This window comes from Scyliorhinus torazame, chromosome 7, assembly GCF_047496885.1.
Source record: "Scyliorhinus torazame isolate Kashiwa2021f chromosome 7, sScyTor2.1, whole genome shotgun sequence".
NCBI lineage: Eukaryota > Metazoa > Chordata > Chondrichthyes > Carcharhiniformes > Scyliorhinidae > Scyliorhinus > Scyliorhinus torazame.
In genome coordinates this window covers 41840062-41860637 of record NC_092713.1, presented here as the reverse complement: position 1 = coordinate 41860637, position 20576 = coordinate 41840062, and the positions used below count along the sequence as shown (strand labels likewise).

General features: G+C 51.4%; 1 protein-coding gene across 1 annotated transcript in view; it reads left to right on the top strand.

Moving 5' to 3' along the window:
* LOC140426166 (AP-1 complex subunit mu-1-like) overlaps nt 1-20576 on the top strand; it is a 67935-nt gene that overhangs the window by 36379 nt on the left and 10980 nt on the right. The window contains exons 7-10 of the mRNA XM_072510601.1: nt 10547-10618; nt 16126-16284; nt 17247-17372; nt 20195-20270. Of these exons, the coding sequence (XP_072366702.1) occupies nt 10547-10618; nt 16126-16284; nt 17247-17372; nt 20195-20270 (433 nt within the window). The remainder of the gene's footprint in view (nt 1-10546; nt 10619-16125; nt 16285-17246; nt 17373-20194; nt 20271-20576) is intronic.

The window sequence follows — 20576 nt, the reverse complement described above, 5'->3', positions numbered from 1 at the left end:
AGCCGAGCCACGAAACCACTACCCAGGACACCCCTACCCAGGAGGCCCCTACCCAGGACACCCCTACCCGGGACACCCCTACCCGGGACAGCACTACCCAGGAGACTCCTACCCAGGAAACCGAAATACAGGACAGTGACACAGAGTGGATGGGTGGAGACGAACCGCCACCCCAAAGTACCATGGACTCCGAGTCGGACGGTGCACATGACAAAATGCCACTGCTGTCTCCAACACCCTCCACCATCACAGAGACATTCACCTCGGTTGGGCACTTTAGTACACTCACTGGTGCGCACAACACAGCCGTACAGGTACAGCAGGTGGAGGTAGGAGCAGCAGAGGGGCCGGGAGGTCGCAGGGCATCCTGGCGCAAGCGAACATCTGCCGCCCAGATAGATCCCGGGTTCCTGGAGTTACCACACCCACCCATAGATCCGATGCAACCACCGAACCTGGGACGAGCGAAGAGGGTGATGGCCGGCTTGCAGCGGCTACAGTCGCAGGTGGAGGAGTGCACCCGCGTCCAGGAGCTGGGAGTGGTGCTGGTCATGCGTGCCACACAGGCTGACACCGCACGGGTGGCGTCCGCGGTGGAGGCAATGGCTGCGACGGTGTCAGACATGGGGAGCAGTATGCGAGGCCTGGGGCTTTCCGTGCAGGCGGCGTCTGTGGCCCAGGACATGGCTGCCCTCTCACAGGAGGCCATGAGCCAGCGGTAGATGGCAGAGGCGCTCAACGCCGTGGCCCTATCTCAGCAGGCCATGGCCCAGTCTCAGCAGGCAATGGCCCAATCCCTGCAGGCCATGGCCGAGTCTCAGCAGGGCATCGGCGCCATTGCCCATGTGTTGCCCGGCGTCGCACAGTCACAGACAGGGATGGCCAACTCCCTGAGCTCCATGGCTGCAAACCTGCAGACCGTTGTCGATACCAGCACGGGCCTCCAGGACTGGCAGCGCCAGGTGTTGGAGGGGCGTCGGATGGCCGGTCCGTTCGCACCCCCGACCCATGTAGAGCCTGGGGGCCATTGGGGAGGTCCAGGAACACTGCAGCACCTCAGACTCCCCCCCCCCCCCCCCCGCCTTCCTTCCCAGGTGCATCGGGTGGACAACGGGCAGGACAGGCTGGCAGCTCGCCATCCCAGTCGCCCGGGCCGCAGCCTGGCCCATCTAAGACAGGACGCCCCAGGAAACAGCCGCCAAAGGGATCCCGAGTCACAGGGCAGGAATCGCAGGAGTCCACCTCCAGTTCTGCTGTACCCCCTGGGGAACCACCTAGGCATAGTCAAATGGCCCGTAAGGCCAAACAATTAGACACTGAGTTTTAGGGACTAGGGCACGTGTATGCACTGTTTATTATTAAAATCACTATAACACCTACAGAAGCTGCCTTTGTGCTCTGTCCGAAGCGTGCGGGGTTGTCATGTACGTTGAGCACCAGTGTGTGTGTGAAGGGTGGTCTTACGTCAGCCTCAGGTCAGCCTGCCCCCTTCCCCCTGGGCTGCCCTCACCATCCCCCCGGGCAGAGGACGGGACCTTGCGCTGCAGTGTCACAGCCGCATGCAGGGATGGTCCGGGTGGATGGTGGTACTGTGGCCATGGGTCAGACATTGTCCAACGATGTGGAGCCAGGAGCTCATCGCAGAGCGGGCAGTCATCATCCTCCATGGCCTGCAATAGACACGCTTCCACCAGCGCCCGTGAGAGCCCGGCCGTCGTGCCGCAGGTGGATCTGCAATGGAGAGGTGGTGTGCATGCGGGTGGGGTGGGTATGGTTGGGGGGGGGGGGTGAGGGTGCTAGGTGGATGGATGGGTGGGGGAGTGAGGGTGTTCGGGTATTGCCATGGTGTGCGGTATGTGGCCATACTCGCCGATTCCCACGCCCCCTAGTCAGTGAAGCGGGCGGCTATCAGCCTGTCCCGTGCCCGCTGGGCCAGCCGGTAACGGTGGACAGCCACCCGCCTGTGTCTACCCCGTCTGCCCTGACCATTACCCCCATCCCCCTCATCTGGAGAGGACTGCGCCTCTTCCTGCTGCTCCTCCACTCCGCCCTCCTCTGCCTGCGGAACATCGCCCCTCTGTTGGGCTATGTTGTGCAGGACGCAGCACACCACAATGATGCGGCCGACCCTATCTGACGGATACTGGAGGGCACCCCCAGAGAGGTCATGGCACCTGAAGCGCATTTTGAGCACGCCAAAGCACCTCTCTATCACACCCCTTGTCGCTGCATGGGCATCATTGTAGCGGTTCTCCGCGTCATTCTGGGCCTCCGTATAGGCGTCATCATCCACGACCGCAACAGGTAACCCCTGTCGCCCAGCAACGAGCCCCTCAGCCGGGGGTGGCGTCCCTCGTACATGCCGGGGATGGGAGACCGCGACAACACGTATGAGCCATGTACACTTCCTGGGTACCGGGCGCAGACGTGCAGGATAATCATGCGGTGATTGCAGACCACCTGGATGTTCATCGAATAGGTCCCCTTCCTATTGGTGAACACGGACCTGTTATCTGCAGCTGGCCGCACGGCGACGTGCATCCCATCGATTGCGCCCTGGACCATGGGAATCCCGGCCATGGCAGAGAAGCCCACGGCCCGGGCATCCTGGCTGGCCCGGTCCACAGGGAAGCGGATGTAGCGGTCCGCAATGGCATATAGGGAGTCTGTCACTGCCCGGATGCACCGGTGCACCGATGTCTGCGAGATGCCGGACAGGTCCCCACCTGGTGCCCTGGAATGACCCTGTGGCATAAAAGTTCAGGGCCACCGTAACCTTGACGGACACGGGGAGAGGGTGTCCCCCCCCAGTGCCACGCGGTGCCAGGTGTGCCAGCAGATGGCAAATGTGTACCACGGTTTCCCGGCTCATCCGGTGTCTCCTCCTGCATTCCCGGTCCGTGAGGTCCTGGTACGACAGCCGGGGCCATTACACACAGGGCCTCCTCAGGTGCCTCCGTTGCCGTGATGCCGCGACGTCCTCCTCCCCCTCCTCGTGTTCCTCCTCCACTTCGTGCTCCCCCTGCTCCTCCTCGTCGTCCTGTCGGGCGGGTGTCCCTCCAGCATGGACGGCTGCCGCCTGCCCCTCTGCGGCAGTCTGCTTCGCCTCTCTGGCACGCTCCTCCTCCTCCAGGGCAACATGGAGAATAGCGGCTGCCGCCACGGCGGCCAACATCGCTGGCTGATCAGAAAACATGACGGCCTGTGTGGGGGGGGGGGGGGGGGGGGGGGGGGGAACGACGACATGTTGTCATTGCCCGTATCCCCCCTCCCCCCAGCCAGGTGGCATGGGCGCGACTGTTGGAGGATTGCACCTGGCCAGGCAGACAAATTCCCTTGCCCTCACAACCCCGGTCCCCGGCACTCATCCCCCCCATACCCGGCACTCACCCCCCCTTAACCCGGCACTCACCCCCCCCCGTACCCAGCACTCACCCCCCCCCCGTACCCAGCACTCACCCCCCCCCCACCCCCGTCCCAGGCACTCATCCCCCCCCCCCCCCCCCCCGTCCCCGGCACTCACCCCCCCCGTCCCTGGCACTCACCCCCCCCGTCCCCGGCACTCACCCCCCCCGTCCCCGGCACTCACCCCCCCGTCCCCGGCACTCACCCCCCCCGTCCCCGGCACTCACCCCCCCCGTCCCCGGCACTCACCCCCCCCCCCCCCCATCGTCCCCGGCACTCATCCCCCCCCGTCCCCGGCACTCACCCCCCCGTACCCGGCATTCACCCCCCTGTACCCGGCACTCATCCCCCGTACCCGGCACTCATCCCCCCCGTCCCCGGCACTCATCACCCCCCCTCCCCGTCCCCGGCACTCATACCCCCCCGTCCCCGGCACTCATACCCCCCCCGTCCCCGGCACTCATACCCCCCCCGTCCCCGGCACTCATCCCCCCCCCGTCCCCGGCACTCATCCCCCCCCCGTCCCCGGCACTCATTCCCCCCCGGTCCCCGGCACTCATCCCCCCCCTGTCCCCGGCACTCATCCCCCGTACCCGGCACTCATCCCCCCCCCGTACCCGGCACTCATCCCCCCCCGTACCCGGCACTCATCCCCCCCCATCATCCCCCATCCCCAGCACTCACCCCCCCCCTCCCCGGCACTCCCCAGAAGCCCCCCCCCCCGCCGCGCACACACCCACACACACCTCTCCCCCACACACACAGACAGCGGCCACGCCATCACCTCTCCTGCGGCCACCCCCCAGGCCGTGACCTACCTCCACGCTGGACGGCGTCAACCATCGGCACTGGTTAAAAAGGTGTTTTGATTTCGCCGGGAGAATATGGGCAGCCCCGGAGTCCATTGTCTCGCGCCCGCCCCTGCCATTCTCTGAGGCGGGTGGCGTGATTGACGCCCCGCCGACTTTTCACCCTTCGGAGAATTCGGCGGGGGTGGTATTTACGCCGCCCCCCCCCCCCCCCCCCCAGTGATTCTCCGACCCGGCGGGGGGTCGGAGAATCCCGCCCCATATGTGTAAAGGGCAGGGAAACATCGAGACTGCAGAGTGGTAGGTTTTGAGGTGGATAATGAAGTTATGTTTAAGTCACGCTGCTAATGAAGAGGTGCGAGTAAAATCGGAGGGCAAATGAACTCTTCTGAAGTAGACCAGGAAGAGACTGCACAACATTCAGTGCCATTTGCGACTCCTCACACTGAGGCTTCCATGTCCAACTCCAGCAAGATCTGGACAATATCCAGGCTTCAGTTGATGAGTGGCAAGCAACATTTGTGCAACACAGGTGCCAAGCAATGACCTTCTCCAACAAAAGAGAATCTAACCATCATCCCTTGATATTTATAATATTCTTTATTAGTGTCACAAGTAGGTTTACATTAACACTGCAATGCAGTAACTGTGAAAATCACCAAGTCGCCACACTGCGCCGCCTGTTTGGGTACAGAGGGAGAATTCAGAGTGTCCAATTCACCTAACAAGCACTTCTTTTCAGGACTTGTGGGAGAAAACCGGAGGAAACCCACGCAGACACGGGGAGAACGTGCAGACTCTGCACAGACAGTGGCCCAAGCCGGAATCAAACCCGGGCCCCTGGCGCTGTGAAGCAACAGTGCTAACCACTGTGCTACATTGTGCATTACACATGCTGAACAGTGGTAGCCAAGTGTACCATCCACAAGCTGCACTGCAGGAATTCACCAAAGCACCTTAGACAGCACCTTACAAACACACGACCGCTACTATCTAGAAGGAAAAAAGTGGCAGATACCTGGGAACCCCACCACCTGGAGGTTCCTCTCCAAAAATGAAACTGTCCTGACTTGGAAATATATCTCTGTTCCTTCACTGTCACTGGATCAAAATCATGGAACTCTCTCCCTAACAGCACTGTGGGTGCACCTACACCTCCGAGACTGCAGCGGTTCAAAAAGGCAACTCACCATCACCTTCTGAAGGGCAACGAGGGATGGACAATAAATGCTGGTTTAGTCAATAATGCCTACATTCTGCAAAATAATGAAATAAAAGTTGGAATTCCTTAGTCACATGATAGGAAATCATGATTTAGAATGTCTGATGGGAAAGTTCAATGGTAAAGTGTTCAAGGTGGACAAAGTGGCCCTTAAACTGGATGAATGTACTGCCATTGAAGATGATCCTGATCTCCAGAGCAAGATTGACATGGAGGCCCAATGCTGCCAACACCCTCTTAGGGCATTGTACCCGAAGAGAGAGATAAATAGGGCGAGATTCTCTGATCCTGGGGCTAAGTGTTGACGCCGTCGTAAATGCCGGAACGTTTTACGCCGGCGTCATCTGGCCCCTAGGATCAGCGATCCTGCACCACACAGGGGGCCAGCACGGCACTGGAGAGCCTCACGCTGCTCCAGCTGTCGATCCGGGCATCAGAACGGGTCTGCGCATGTGCGTTACGCCGGCGGGAGTTCACGCATGCGTGTGGTTTGCCTTCTCCGCGCCGGCCCTGAAGCAAGCAACATGGCGGAGAGCTACAGGGGCCCGTCACGGAGGAACATAGGCCCCCACTAGGATCAGCCCACCAACCGATCGGTAGGCCCCAATTGTGGGCCAGGCCACTGTGGAGGGCCCCTCCCCGGGGTCGGATCCCCCATCCCCCCCCCCCAGCCAGGCTGCCACCCGCAACATGAACGCCAAGGTCCCGCCGGGTGGGACCATACGAGAACGACGCCGGCAGGACTCGGCCTAACTCGGCGGGCACTCGGACCATCGCGCGGGGAGAATTGCCGGGGGTATCGGCGAACCGCCGTCGGAGCGTGATTCGCCCCCCCCCCCGCCGCCGATTCTCCGACCCGGCGCGGGGTCGGAGAATCCCACCCATAGTGTTTTGTTACATTGTATTAGGGAAATTTGGAATCGATATTTTCATTCAGAGAAGTTACAAATTAATAATTAGAATTTACAAATTATCCTCCTCTTTTGCCCATCTGAGAAAGAGCAGATCCTATTCGCATGTTGCCTGAAATCATACTTAGCGTTAAGTATCGGGCTTTTGCCTAACAGACATATACATATAGTAAGATGATATATACATAGAAGTATACACTGGTCTGGAGTTAGTACTACATAAGAACATAAGAACGAGGAACAGGAGTAGGCCATCTGGCCCCTCGAGCCTGCTCCGCCATTTATTGAGATCATGGCTGATCTTTGTGGACTCAGCTCCACTCTCCGGCCCGTACACCATATCCCCGAATCCCTTTATTCTTTAGAAAGGTATCTATCTTTTTCTTAAAAATGTTTAAAGAAGGAACCTCAACTGCTTCACTGGGCAAGGAATTCCAGAGATTCACAACCCTTTGGGTGAAGAAGTTCCTCCTACACTCCGTCCTAAATCTACCTCCCCTTATTTTGAGGCTATGCCCCCTAGTTCTGCTTTCCCCGACCAGTGGAAACAACCTGCCCGCATTTATCCTATCTATTCCCTTCATAATTTTATATGTCTCAATAAGATCCTCCCGCATCCTTCTAAACTCCAATGAGTACAGTCCCAGTCTACTCAACCTCTCATCATAATCTAATCCCCTCAACTCTGGGATCAACCTAGTGAATCTCCTCTGCACTCCCTCCAGTGCCAATATGTCCTTTCTCAGGAAAGGAGACCAAAACTGAACACAATACTCCAGATGCGGCCTCACCAACACCCTATACAATTGCAGCATAACCTCACTAGTCTTGAACTCCACCCCTCTAGCAGCGAAAGACAAAACTCGATTAGCCTTCTTAATCACCTGTTGCACCTGCACACCAACTTTTTCCGACTTCTTGCGACTGACCAGCTATTGGATTTAAAATTCTATATGAGATGCTTGTACTGGAAAATGACTGCATGACGATAGTCAAAATGTGCCTCGGTTCATTCCATTACTTTATAGAACCGTACAGCACAGAACAGACCATTCCGCCCTCGTGGTGTGCCGAGCATTGTCCGAAACCAAGATCAAGCTATCCCACTCCCTGTCATTCTGGTGTGCTCCATGTGCCTATCCAATAACCGCATGAAAGTTCCTAAAGTATCCGACTCCACTATCACAGCAGACAGTCCATTCCACACCCTAACCACTCTCTGAGTAAAGAACCTATCTCGGACATCCCTCCTATATCTCCCACCCTGAACCTTATAGATATGCCCCCTTGTAACAGCTACATCCACCCGAGGAAATAGTCTCTGAACGTCCACTCTATCTATCCCCCTCATCATCTTATAAACCTCTATTGAGTCACCTCTCATCCTCCTCCACTCCAAAGAGAAAAGCCCTAGCTCCCTCAACCCTTCCTCATAAGACCTACCCAGCAAACCAGGCAGCATCCTGGTAAATCTCTTTCCACCCTGCACCCTTTCCAATGCTTCCACATCCTTCTTATAGTGAGGTGACAAGAACTGCACACAATACTCCAAATGTGGTCTCACCAGGGTCATGTACAGTTGCAGCATAACCCCGCGGCTCTTAAACTCAAGCCCCCTGTTAATAAACGCTAACACACTATAGGCCTTCTTCACGGCTCTATCCACTTGAATGGCAACCTTCAGAGATTTGTAGACATGAATCCCAAGATCTCTCTGTTCCGCCACATTCCTCAGAACCCTACTGTTGACCCTGTAATCCGCATTCAAATTTTTTCTACCAAAATGAATCACCTCGCACTTATCAGGGTTAAACTCCATCTGCCATTTTGCGGCTCAGCTCTGCATCCTATCAATGTCTCTTTGCAGCCTACAACAGCCCTCCACCTCATCCACTACTCCACCAATCTTGGTGTCATCAGCAAATTTACTGACCCACCCTTCAGCCCCCTCCTCCAAGTCATTGATAAAAATCACAAATATCAGAGGACCCAGCACTGATCCCTGTGGTACACCGCTGGTAACTGGTCTCCAGTCTGAAAATTTTCCATCCACCACCACCCTCTGTCTTCTATGTTACTTATCCAATTGGCCAAATTTTCCTCTATCCCACACCTCCTTACTTTTTTCATAAGCCGACCATGTGGAACCTTATCAAACGCCTTACTAAAATCCATGTATACATCAACTGCTCTACCTTCATCTACACACTTAGTTACCTCCTCAAAGAATTCAATCAAATTTGTGAGGCAAGACTTACTCTTCACGAATCCGTGTTGACTATCCTAGATTAAGCTGCATCTTTCCAAATGGTCATAAATCCTATCCTTCAGGACCTTTTCCATTAACTTACCGACCACCGAAGTAAGACTATAACTGGCCTATAATTATCAGGGTCATTCCTATTCCCTTTCTTGAACAGAGGAACAACATTCGCCACTCTCCCGTCCTCTGGCACTATCCCCGTGGACAGTGAGTTAAAATCAAAGCCAAAGGCTCTGCAATCTCATCCCTTGCCTCCCCAAAAATCCTTGGATATATCCCATCTGGCCTAGGGGACTTGTTGACCCTAAGGTTTTTCAAAATTGCTAATACATCCTTCCTCAGAACATCTACCTCCTCCAGCCTACCCGCCTGTATCACACTCTCATCCTCAAAAACATGGCCCCTCTCCTTGGTGAACACTGAAGAAAAGAATTCATTCTATGCCTCTCCTATTTCTTCTGACTCCATGCACAAGTTCCCACTACTGTCCTTGACCGGCCCAACCTCATCCTGGTCATTCTTTTATTTCTCACATAAGAGTAAAAAGCCTTGGGGTTTTCCTTCATCCGACCCGCCAAGGACTTCTCATGCCTCCTCCTAGCTCTCCTAAGCCCTTTTTTTTAAGCTCCTTCCTTGCTACCTTGTAACCCTCAAGCGACCCAACTGAACCTTGTTTTCTCATCCTTACATATGCTTCCTTTTTCCTCTTGACAAGACATTCAACCTCTTTTGTGAACCATGGTTCCCTCACACGGCCATTTCCTCCCTGCTTGACAGGGACATACCTATCAAGGACATGCAGTATTTGTTCCTTGAACAAGCTCCACTTTTCATTTGTGCCTTTCCCTGACAGTTTCTGTTCCCATCTTATACTCCCTAATTCTTGCCTAATCGCATCATAATTACCCCTCCATCAATTATAAACCTTGCCATGCCGTATGGCCCTATTCCTCTCCATTGCAATAGTGAAAGACACCGAATTGTGGTCACTATTTCCAAAGTGCTCTCCCACAAACAAATCTAACACTTGGCCCAGTTCATTACCCAGTACCAAATCCAATGCCCCTCTTGTCGGCCTATTCACATATTGTGTCAGGAAACCCTCCTGCACACACTGTACAAAAACTGCCCCATCCGAACTGTTCGACCTATAGCGGTTCCAATCAATATTTGGAAAGTTAAAGTCACCCATGACAAATCCCCTGAGACCTCCACACCTATCCATAACCTGTTTTGCAATTTCTTCCTCCACATCCCTTTTACTATTTGGGGGGCTATAGAAAACTCCGAACAACGTGACCGCTCCTTTCCTATTTCTAACTTCGGCCCATATTACCTCAGTAGGCAGCTCCACTTCGAACTGCCTTTCTGCAGCCGTTAAACTATCCTTGATTAACAATGCCACTCCTCCACCTCTTTTACCACCTTCCCTACCCTTACTGAAACATCTATACACGTCCAACAATCATTCCTGTCCCTGTTCTAACCATGTCTCTGTAATGGCCACAACATCGTAGTCCCAAGTACCAATCAACGCTCCAAGTTCACCTACCTTATTCCGGATGCTCCTTGCATTGAAGTAGACACACTTCAACTCATCTTTCTGTCTGCCAGTACACTCTGCGACCTTGATACCCTCCTCAGTACCTCACTACTCTCAACACTGGCTTCTGGACTACAGCTCGATTTCCCATCCCCCTGACAGATTAGTTTAAATCCCCCCCGAAGAGCCGTACAAATTTCCCTCCCAGGGTATTGGTGCTCCTCTAGTTCAGGCGCAAAGCGTCCCGTCTGTCCCACCTTTCCCAGAAGGGCCCGGATCCAGTTTCATGTGCACCACTTTATTGAATCGTATTGTTAAAAGTTAGTGACCCACTGGCTCATTTCTGTCGTTTTAATGTATCACGTGCACACTGATTGATACATTATTTTTCAGGTAAAGCCCTTAATATGGATTGAGTCAACGATTGAGAAATACACACACAGCCGCGTGGAAATTATGATAAAGGTAAGACTGCGACTGGGATCCAAACATTTTAATCCAGATTTCCTAAATCCCCCTGTGAAAGTTACCTATGAATGCTTCGGTCTTCCCTCTATGTAGGTCCCTCTATTTTGTAGCCTCACTTTCTTTCCCTCGCTTCCTAATCATCCACTCTTTACTCTCGGGTTCCAATCGCAGATACCAGAAGCTCTGTGGTACCTGTTCCAAAAAGCCATTCTCCATATTCTAGCTATGGGGCGGGATTCTCTGACCCCTCCGCCGGGTCGGAGAATCGCCGGGGGTCGGAGTGAAACCCGCCCCCGCCGGCCTCCGAATTCTCCCACCCCCCAAAAACCGGCGTGGCGAGAGTCGCACCGTCCGCCTCGGAGAATGGCGGAGTCCGGCGCGACTCAATGGATCCCGGGGCAGCCCGAATTCTCCAGCCCGCGATGGGCCGAAGTCCCGTCCGCCTGTAGCCGCTCCCACTGGCATAAATTGGAGTTGGTCCCTTACCAGCGGGACCTGGCGGCACGGGCGGCCTCCGGGGTTATTGGGGGGTCGCGGGGGGATCTGGCCCCGGGATGTGCCCCCACAGTGGCCTGGCCCGCTGTCGGGGCCCACGGATCCGCGGGCAGGCCTGTGCTGTGGGGGCACTCTATTCTTTCCACACCGGAGGCCGTGGTCATCCGCCATTCCCGGTGCAGATGTGACTTCATGTGCGCATGCACGGGGATGACGTCAGCAGACGCTGACGCTCCCGCGCATGCGCGGACCTGCACCGGCCAGCGGAGTCCTTTCGGCCCCGGCTGGCGCGGCGCCAAAGGCCTTCCACGCCGGCCGGAAGGGCGCAAACCACTCCGGCACCAGCCTAGTCCCTGAAGGTGCGGAGGATTCCGCCCCTTTGGGGCGGCCCGACGCCGGAGTGGTTCCTGCCACTCCACTGTGCCGTTTCCCGGAGAATCCTGCCCAAGATGTTTGGTAGATTTTATTTATTTCTTACTTGCCTGCTGATGGATAGCTTTGTAACTAAGCTAAATCCAGTGCTCAACTGGTGGCGACACATGCAATTCCCAGCAGTGAAAACCCAGGATGATCTCCCCCCTCAAACATCCCGGCCCCCAGACTTGGGATGCTCAGGCCAATTTGTAAGGCATTATTTTCTTGGGTTTACTGGCCAAAATCACCTGAAAAATTGTAAACTGTGATGCTAATCAAATACTCCTTACCCCTCCCAACCATTTTGTGGAAAAAGTCCGCTTAAATGTTTTCTACCACAAATTGGTCATCCAATCTAACTCTCTTCACTCCCCAGATCCTTTAACACGATCGCAGAATCATAGAATTGTTACGGCGCAGAAGGTGACCGTTTGGACTATCTCAACGATTATCATAACTTAGTGCCATACACCTGCACATTGTTTTGATTCAAGTAATCATTTAATGCCCTCTTGAATGCCTCAATTGAAACTGCCTTCACCACACTTCCAAGCAGTGCGTTCCAGACCCAAACCACTCTGTGGAAATCTTTTACTCACATCACATTTGCTTCTTTTGCTAATCACTTTAAATTTGTGCCCTCTCATTCTTTTTAAAAAAATATTTTTATTCTCCTCATTTTTCACATTTTCTCCCAAATTTACATCCACCAACAATAAACAATAATCAGTAATGAATATGTCAATCCCCATATCAATAACAACGATCCCACCAAACCCCAAACATTAGCCCGCATGTACACATAAACAAATGACAAAAAGGAATCAGGAATCACCCATCGTCACCATTAACACACAGTCCCTCTCCACCACCCCCCCCCCCCCCCAACCCTCCCAACCCCCCTCCCCCAACTACTGTTCGATGTTATCCAGTTCTTGAAAGTGCATAATGAATAATGCCCATGAATTGTAGAACCCCTCCATCCTTCCCCTCAGTTCAAACTTAACCTTCTCAAGAGTCAGGAATTCCAACAGGTTCCCCTGCCACGCCAGGGCACAGAGTGGAGAGGTTGCTCTCCAACCGATCAGGATCTGCCTTCGAGCGATCAATGAGGCGAAGGCTACAACATCTGCCTCTGCACCCATTTCGAACCCCGGCTGGTCCAACACTCTGAATATGGCCTCCCGAGGGCCCGGATCCAGTTTCATGTGCACCACTTCAGAGATTACCCTAAAAACCTCCTTCCCGTAATCCTCCAGCTTTGGACAGGACCAAAACATATGAACGTGATTTGCGGGCCCCCCCCCGCAACGTTCACACACATCGTCTACCCCTTCAAAGAATCGGCTCATCCTTACCCTCGTGACGTGTGATCTATATACCACCTCTTTTTACCACCTTCAGCTGTATCAGCCCTAATCTCGCACACGAGGTGGAGGCGTTCACTCTCCGGAGCACCTCACACCCGGACCCCTCCTCCATATCCTCTCCCAACTCTTCCTCCCACTTTGCTTTGATCCCTTCCTGTGGTGCCTTCTCCTCTTCCAAAATAGCTCCGTAAACTGCCCACACTACCCCCTTCTCCTGTCCCCTTGTCGTCAGCACCTCCTCCAACAATGTGGAGGCCGGCTTCACCGGAAAGCTCTGCATCTCCTTTCTCATAAAATCTCGAACCTGCATGTATCTAAACATTTCCCCCTGTTCCAGCCCATACTTCGCTTCCAGCTCCTTCAATCCTGCAAACCAACCCTCAAGAAACAAATCTTTTAGTGTCTTCATCCCCTTCTCCTCCCATTTCCGAAAATTTCCATCCCACTTCCCTGGCTCACATCTGCGGTTCCCCCGAATCGGCATTTCCCTTGACCCTGCCCCCAACCCGAAGTGTTGGCGGAACTGCCTCCAAATTCTCAATGAAGCTATTATTACTGGACACCCTGAGTATTTCCCCAGGGCCATCGGGAGCAGCGCTGTTGCTAGCGCCTTCAATCCCGACCCCCTGCACAAACTCTCCTCCATTCTGACCCACTGGGAATCAACCTCTCTGACCCAGCTCCGCACCTGTGCCCTCTCATTCTTGATCCTTTTATGAATGGGAACAGTTTCTCCCTCTTTTGCATTCTCTCCAATGCATTCACGTCCTTCCTGTGGTGCCCAGAACTGTACACTATACTCCAGCTGTGGTCTAACTAGGGTCTTGTATAAGTTCAGCATAACCTCCTTGTTCTTGTACTCTGTGCCCCATTAATAAAGCCCAGAATATTATTAGTTTATTAACTGCTCACTCCATCTGTCCTGTCATCTTCTATAATCTATGCAAACCCAGGTCCCTCTGCTCCTGCACCCCTTTAAGAATTTGTCTTTATTATTTGTGGGGCTGTCGGAGAAGGGAAGGAACAATGCCATGGATGGATTTGAAAACGAGGATGAGAATTATAAAATCGTGGTTTTGGTTAACTGGAATCAAAAGTAGGTGAGTGAGCAGAAGGATGGTGGATGAACGGTGTTACAGCAACAGATAAACTGATGGAAGGACGGAATCGGTCAATGAAACTGAGCTGGAATTAGACAGTTTTAGCGATGGTTAGACATGTGGTCTGATATGTATCTCGGATTCAAATATGACACCACGGTTGAAAAGAATATGGGTCAGCCTCAGATAATGGAACAGAATTGGTGGCTAGGGAATGGAGTTTGTGGCAGGGATGAAAGACAATGGTTGGAATTTTCCAGGCCCTTTCCCACGACGGGTTTTCCCATGGCGGAGGACGTTCACCATTCCAGTCCCGGCAGTGTCTACGACGTTCTACATGGTGGGCCCGTCCAGCCGCCAAAGAACCTGCGGCAGTGGTCGACCTCGCGAGACTGGAAGATTCCGTCGGCAGGAAGGGCTGGAAAATCTCACCCAATTTTTCCCCCAATAACTAGTCAGAGGGAATTTCTAATCATCTAGTACTGTATATCAGACAAGCAAATGGACAATTAGAGACACTGATGGGCGGCGGGGGGGGGGGCTGCATGTGGTGGTGAGGCAGTTAGATGCTGTCAGTATACATGTGGAAAATGAGTCTGTACTTTTGATGATGTCGCTAAAGGGCAGCATGAAGATAAGAATTAGGAGGGAGCCAATGAGTGATCCTTGTGGGAAACCAAAGGAAACAGGTGACGGAATGGAGAGAGAGGTCAATGAAACTGATTCTCTAACCATGGTTAGATGGGTAAGAATGAAACCAGGTGAGTGTAGTCCCACCCAGCTAGACATAGATATTGAGGACAATGTTGTGGTCAACTGTATCAAAAGGCTGCAGACAGTTCAAGAAGGATGAGAGGGAGAGGTAACGTTTGCCGCAGTCACATAGGATGTCATTTGTGACTTTCATAAGAGCTGCTTTGCTACTGTGGCAGGGGTGGACAACTGATTGGAGGGATTCACACATGGAGTTCTGGGAAAGATGGACATGAATTTGGGAAGCGACAACATGTTTAAGAACTTTGGAAAAGATAAACAGGTTGGAGTGGCATGGTCATTTACAAGGGCAGTGTGGTCAAAGTTGTTTTCTTTTTAGGAGAACGGTGAGAACAACAGATTGAAAGGAGAGGGACAACACCTGAAGAGAGAGAACTGTTTACAATATCATCCATCATGGGAATGGAGATAGGAAGTTGGGTGGTCAGCAGTTTAGTGGGAATAGGGGCATGATTGCAGGAATTGGCTTTCATGAACAATGAGCCTGGAGAGGGCATGAGGGGAGAAAGGAGAGAAACTAGAGAAATATACAAATTCAGGACTATGACAGTGGGGACTTCAGACAAAGTTTGGGCCTGGGCTAGGGGAAGGGAGTAAAGTACCAGAGGTAGCTGATTGAATATGCTCCATTTTTGCTCCTTGCATTTGTTGTTGGAAGTGAGGGTGGTGGAGGAGAGGTGTTTCAGAAGGCTGCGTGCTGTAGAGAAAAGAAATTGGGGGTTATCTTTGTATTCCAGGATGATCTGGAATAGTGCATATGACAAACAAGAATCAGACCCAGTATGTGATCCAGCTGGATCTGGCAGCGAATGACTAAACCAGTCGGCTGTTAAATTAGGCTCAGTAACATATCTGAAGGGAAATGATAATTAACTGTGTTTCCCATCACATCCAGTATTTCAGCCTAACCCGGTGCTATGACATTTTTAGGAAAAAAATTACCTTGGCGCCTGTTGCCTTTTGGGGGATGGGAGTAAAGGACATAATAGGGAAGAACATGCACTGTAACATGAAGCATAGTATCTTGGCAGAACGACATGTTCCCTGAGCTATGTGTGATGTTCCCACTAAGATGCATGGATGCATGGCGTGCAGCAGCCTGAAAGGTACCATGCAGGTCTTGTTCTGTGGGAAATAACACTGGTATGCAGCCAGGCAAAAAACAATTTAAAAGCAGTCACGCACTGGGGAAATTGGCTGAACAACAGCAACTAAATTTGAAAGGGAACATTGATTGTGATAGTGTTTAGCGTGTGTCTGTATGTGTTATTGCTTATGTTCATATATCATATTCATCTGCTTGTTTATCTTTTACCTTAATTTCATAAGTTTTCTACCTACTTAAATCCAGGCTAAGAGTCAATTTAAACACCGTTCTACAGCAAACAATGTTGAGATTTTTGTACCAGTTCCCAGTGATGCTGATTCACCAAAGTTCAAGACCAGCACAGGCAGTGCAAAATGGCTGCCCGAAAAGAATGTTGTCCTCTGGTCAATCAAGTCTTTCCCTGTGAGTAATGCGGATAATTCACAATCTTGATATGAATTAGAGTGGTGCAGCGCATCAGAGCGCGGACCTGTGCTGACATAAAGTAGTGGGATATTATTGCCTTGCCCATTTGGGTGGATTAAATGCCCCCGCCATGGTAGCAAGGGGGTTTAATCAGACGGGTGTGGGGTGGGATCCTCCACTCCAATTAAGTCCATGGCAGGAAGGCTTCCCGCCCACCGCCAATTGAGGCCCTTAAGTGGGCAGCTAATTTAAGAGCACTCGGTGCCTGATCAAGGGAACCAACATTGGGAAAAGGTGTAGCCTGCTGAGTGTTAACCCATGCTGACACCCTCGCCCCCATTTACCTGTGGTGTGGTGTCCAGCGACAATCCTAGACCTCGGGTGGGTGTCTTACCAGCTGCAGTCGCCGCCTTCCCAGTAGCCCCACCATTCAATACTGCTGCCAGCCTCTAACTGACCGACAGCTCTCAGTGGGCAGGATTTGGGCCCCGGGGTCCTTGAGATACGGAAGATCTGATGTTGGCCTGCCAAATGCCTGAATGGCACTTAATTTGAAAGGCTTTCCCAAATATAAGTGATGTGAGGCTCCTGCTGGTGGGTGAGACCCTGTTGCCTTCAGTAAATTCTGTACCTTGATGTAAGATAGGGAAAAGTGGGCCAATTAAACCCTCTAACAGAGAGACCTATGCTTTGGACCTTTCAAAGTCTATGGTTTTCTGAGGCTTTGAGGGAGCCATTCGAAGGGTCACTTCACCCCAAATAAAGTAAAATGGAGAAAGTAATAAGTTTACCATAATTTAAATAAGCTATTTTATTCCGTTCGTATGGAATAAAATTAAGTGCAATATGGAATTTTTCCAAATTTCTTAGCATCACTATAACCATTGCACCTCTAACATTTTATTGTAAGGCTCTCTTGTTTCTTTCTTGTGGCCATCTCCTGTTTTTGTTATTTTCAGGGTGGCAAGGAGTACTTGATGCGGGCTCACTTTGGCCTCCCAAGTGTTGAGAGTGAGGAGCAGGAGGGGAAGCCACCCATCACCATCAAGTTTGAAATTCCCTATTTCACTGTCTCAGGAATTCAGGTCAGCATTTTATTAAAAGAGAAAATCTGAAATGTTCACTCTTTTTAATCTCTTGTTTCCTGGCGTTCTTTTCAAAGGTAAATTGGGATTGGGGTTGCTTTGGAATATTAAAAAAAGCTTCACCTCATCTGGGTGATGATCACGTTTGGAGCTGTACAGTTTAGTCACATCCAATGTAGACTCTATGTGTCCAGTCATATCTATTTATACAATCAAAACACACGCTCACGTACACTCACGTATTGCTTTGTCAATACTAGCCAGTGCACTGCACAGCAAACTACCATAATGTTACTAACATCTATATACCAGCATTGCTTGATGAATGCATAACCACCCTATGGAACGCCTGAAGATCGGTGATGTCCATCACTCCAAAACCTGCAAAACTAGGCCCACCAGCTCAGTACAAAGCCATACCACCAGACATACTCTAGGTTTATCTTGATTTGTACAACAGATGTGAAGTCAATAAAAATATAAATTGGGAAAGATGTAAAACCAGCTGCTGACTCTCTCGCTCTTGTTTTACTGCATTGCACCAAGTCAAGACCAGGCTCCCTAACTTAATCGGGTCCAGTCAGTACAGCTACACACACACACAAATACATTGAGGCTAGTCCAATCTAACATAATTTATTTAATTGAATCCAGCCCAATCCCCTTAATTATTATCTGCTTCAGAACAATCCGATATAACCCAGTTAAGAACAAATTATTCTAACTCTGTGGAGGTTGCACTTCCATTTTATGATGTAATGTTTGGCTCTACCCAAAAACCTTCATCGCAATAACTTCAACAAAACATAATGAGGCTGAAATAAATGGATGGACATGTTGATCGGGCAAGATGAAAAGTGCTGGGAGGAAGGCTCATGCAGAGCATAAACAACAGCTCCGTGCAGTTAGGTTGAATGGCCAGCTTCTGGCCTGTACATTGTATGTTTAAAAAATAAAGTCTCAATAATTACAAAGTCGGATTGACTGTATATTTTTAGCAAAGTTATCAATAGAATTAATGTCACACCCCACATCCATATGGATTATTGCCCCTCACTGAATGGGCAGGAGAGGGTTAAAAGTTAAGTGGTGAAACATGACCCCAAGCCACCACGTACCAGTCCATTGCCATTATTATCGGGTTGTGTGCTGTGTGTTGTGCAAGTGTCCTTCCCTCAAAAGGTGGCACAATTCATTATGATATTTAAATCAGGTTCCCCAGTGCAGGGGCGACCATAATGGAGATGGAAGCTGCCGGAACAAGCAGATAAGTGTTTTTATAATGCTGCTTGTGATCTGGGGTGAGCAGGCTTTCTCTCCCCAGCCCCTCGAGCAACTTTTCCGCTGATCGCAACCCACAGACTCTTCTCATTACTGCAATTGGCTGACCTCCCATTACCCCCCCCCCCCCCCCCCCCAACCAAATCCTGATCTTTCACTCTCTGCTGAATGAAGAGCTCCTCCTTCCCCACCCATCCAGCCTGGGTCCTTTCGGACTACCAGACACTGACCCAGTTGGATTCTTCTATCTGGCCTCCAGCCAGCTGCAGGACGGGATATACAATTTAAAAAACGATTGAGATCCTCCCTTCAAGCTCGGCAGGACCTCGATGTTCTGGAGATTTCACAGTTTCCAACCACACTCCCTCCCTATTGCCACGTGAGAATTAAGGCTGGTCAGTGTGGTGACCTACTCTCTGTGAGTTCTCCATTACAACCTGATTGTCACTGCTTTGGGAGGCACTTGTGGTTCATATTATCAATAACATTAATAGAAAGCAAGGCAGACATTTGACGAAAATAATCAATTGAGGGATATGGATTGTGAACTTTGGGGTTGGTCAGCTGGACCAAACTGGTCTTTATTGGTCGTAGTATAACAACCGCACATCATTATTGAATTCTTACTTCCAATTCTGCAGTGAAAGGTTATAATCCATCTTAAGAAAACACCACTCCCTGGCTGGCGGGTTTGCAGCCAGCTGTGCCTGTAAAATTCCTCATGTGACCTGCCCGCCACTCTCCCATCTGTCCCTGGTCTGTCCACATTGTACCTGCCCCAAATGAGACCCTTAAATGGCCAATTATTTTCTTGCTGATTTTGAAGCTGACAGGAGTAGTTCAGCAGCAGGGGGGATACCCAGCAGGGTTACCCTGTTCGGGCTTTGGGCAGGAAAGGTTCAGAGGGTACTTCATTCAATGGCCATCTTTCCCTATTGCACGCGCAACACCTTTCCCCGCCCCCCGCCACCCCCCACCACTGACCACTCCATCAAAACTCCCAGTCCCCACTAACACCCCGCCCCACCCATTCCTGCCCTGGGACCATGCACAGTTTTCTTGTCTTGCAGTCTGGGACTTTGAATCTGAGGACTGCCTGTAGTCCCAGTCATGGCCATTGCTGCCACTGGCACTGTTGGGACTACAGAGCTGCTAACCAATCTGTTGACTGGCAGTGCCGTGAGGCATAACTGCTGCCCGAGTGAGGGGAAGTCCAGTCTCCTGCCAATTAACACTTTTCAGAGCGTGAAATGGCTGTGAAGCTCTATTACTGGCGGGAATACAGGGAAACCCGCCATCTGAAAGAATCCTGCCCTATGACTGCCCTGTGCAAATGTAATATCCAGCAGCAAGCAGCACTGGTTGCTGTTTGCCACAGCTGAAATTCCTATTTTCCGATTCCAACGCAGGTATATTTGTTTTGTTTTATTCACAGCAGAATAATGCGTTGAAAATAAAATTACAATGAGAATAAGCCAGATCTAAAGAGGTTTTGTAAAATTCATTATTAAAAGCTGTAATACTCGTTTGTTTTAAATTAGGTACGTTACCTGAAGATCATTGAAAAGAGTGGCTATCAGGCTCTCCCCTGGGTTCGTTACATCACTCAGAGTGGAGGTAAGAAATTGGGTGTGATCACAGGGGCTGGTTTAACACAGGGCTAAATAGCTGGCTTTTAAAGCAGACCAAGGCAGGCCAGCAGCATGGTTCAATTCCCGTACCAGCCTCCCCGAACAGGCGCCGGAATGTGGCGACTAGGGGCTTTTCACAGTAACTTCATTTGAAGCTTACTTGTGACAATGAGCGATTTTCATTTTCATTTCATTTTTCATTTCATAAATGTAAATAATCTTTATTGTCACAAGTAGGCTTACATTAACACTGCAATGAAGTTACTGTGAAAAGCTCCTAGTCGCCACATTC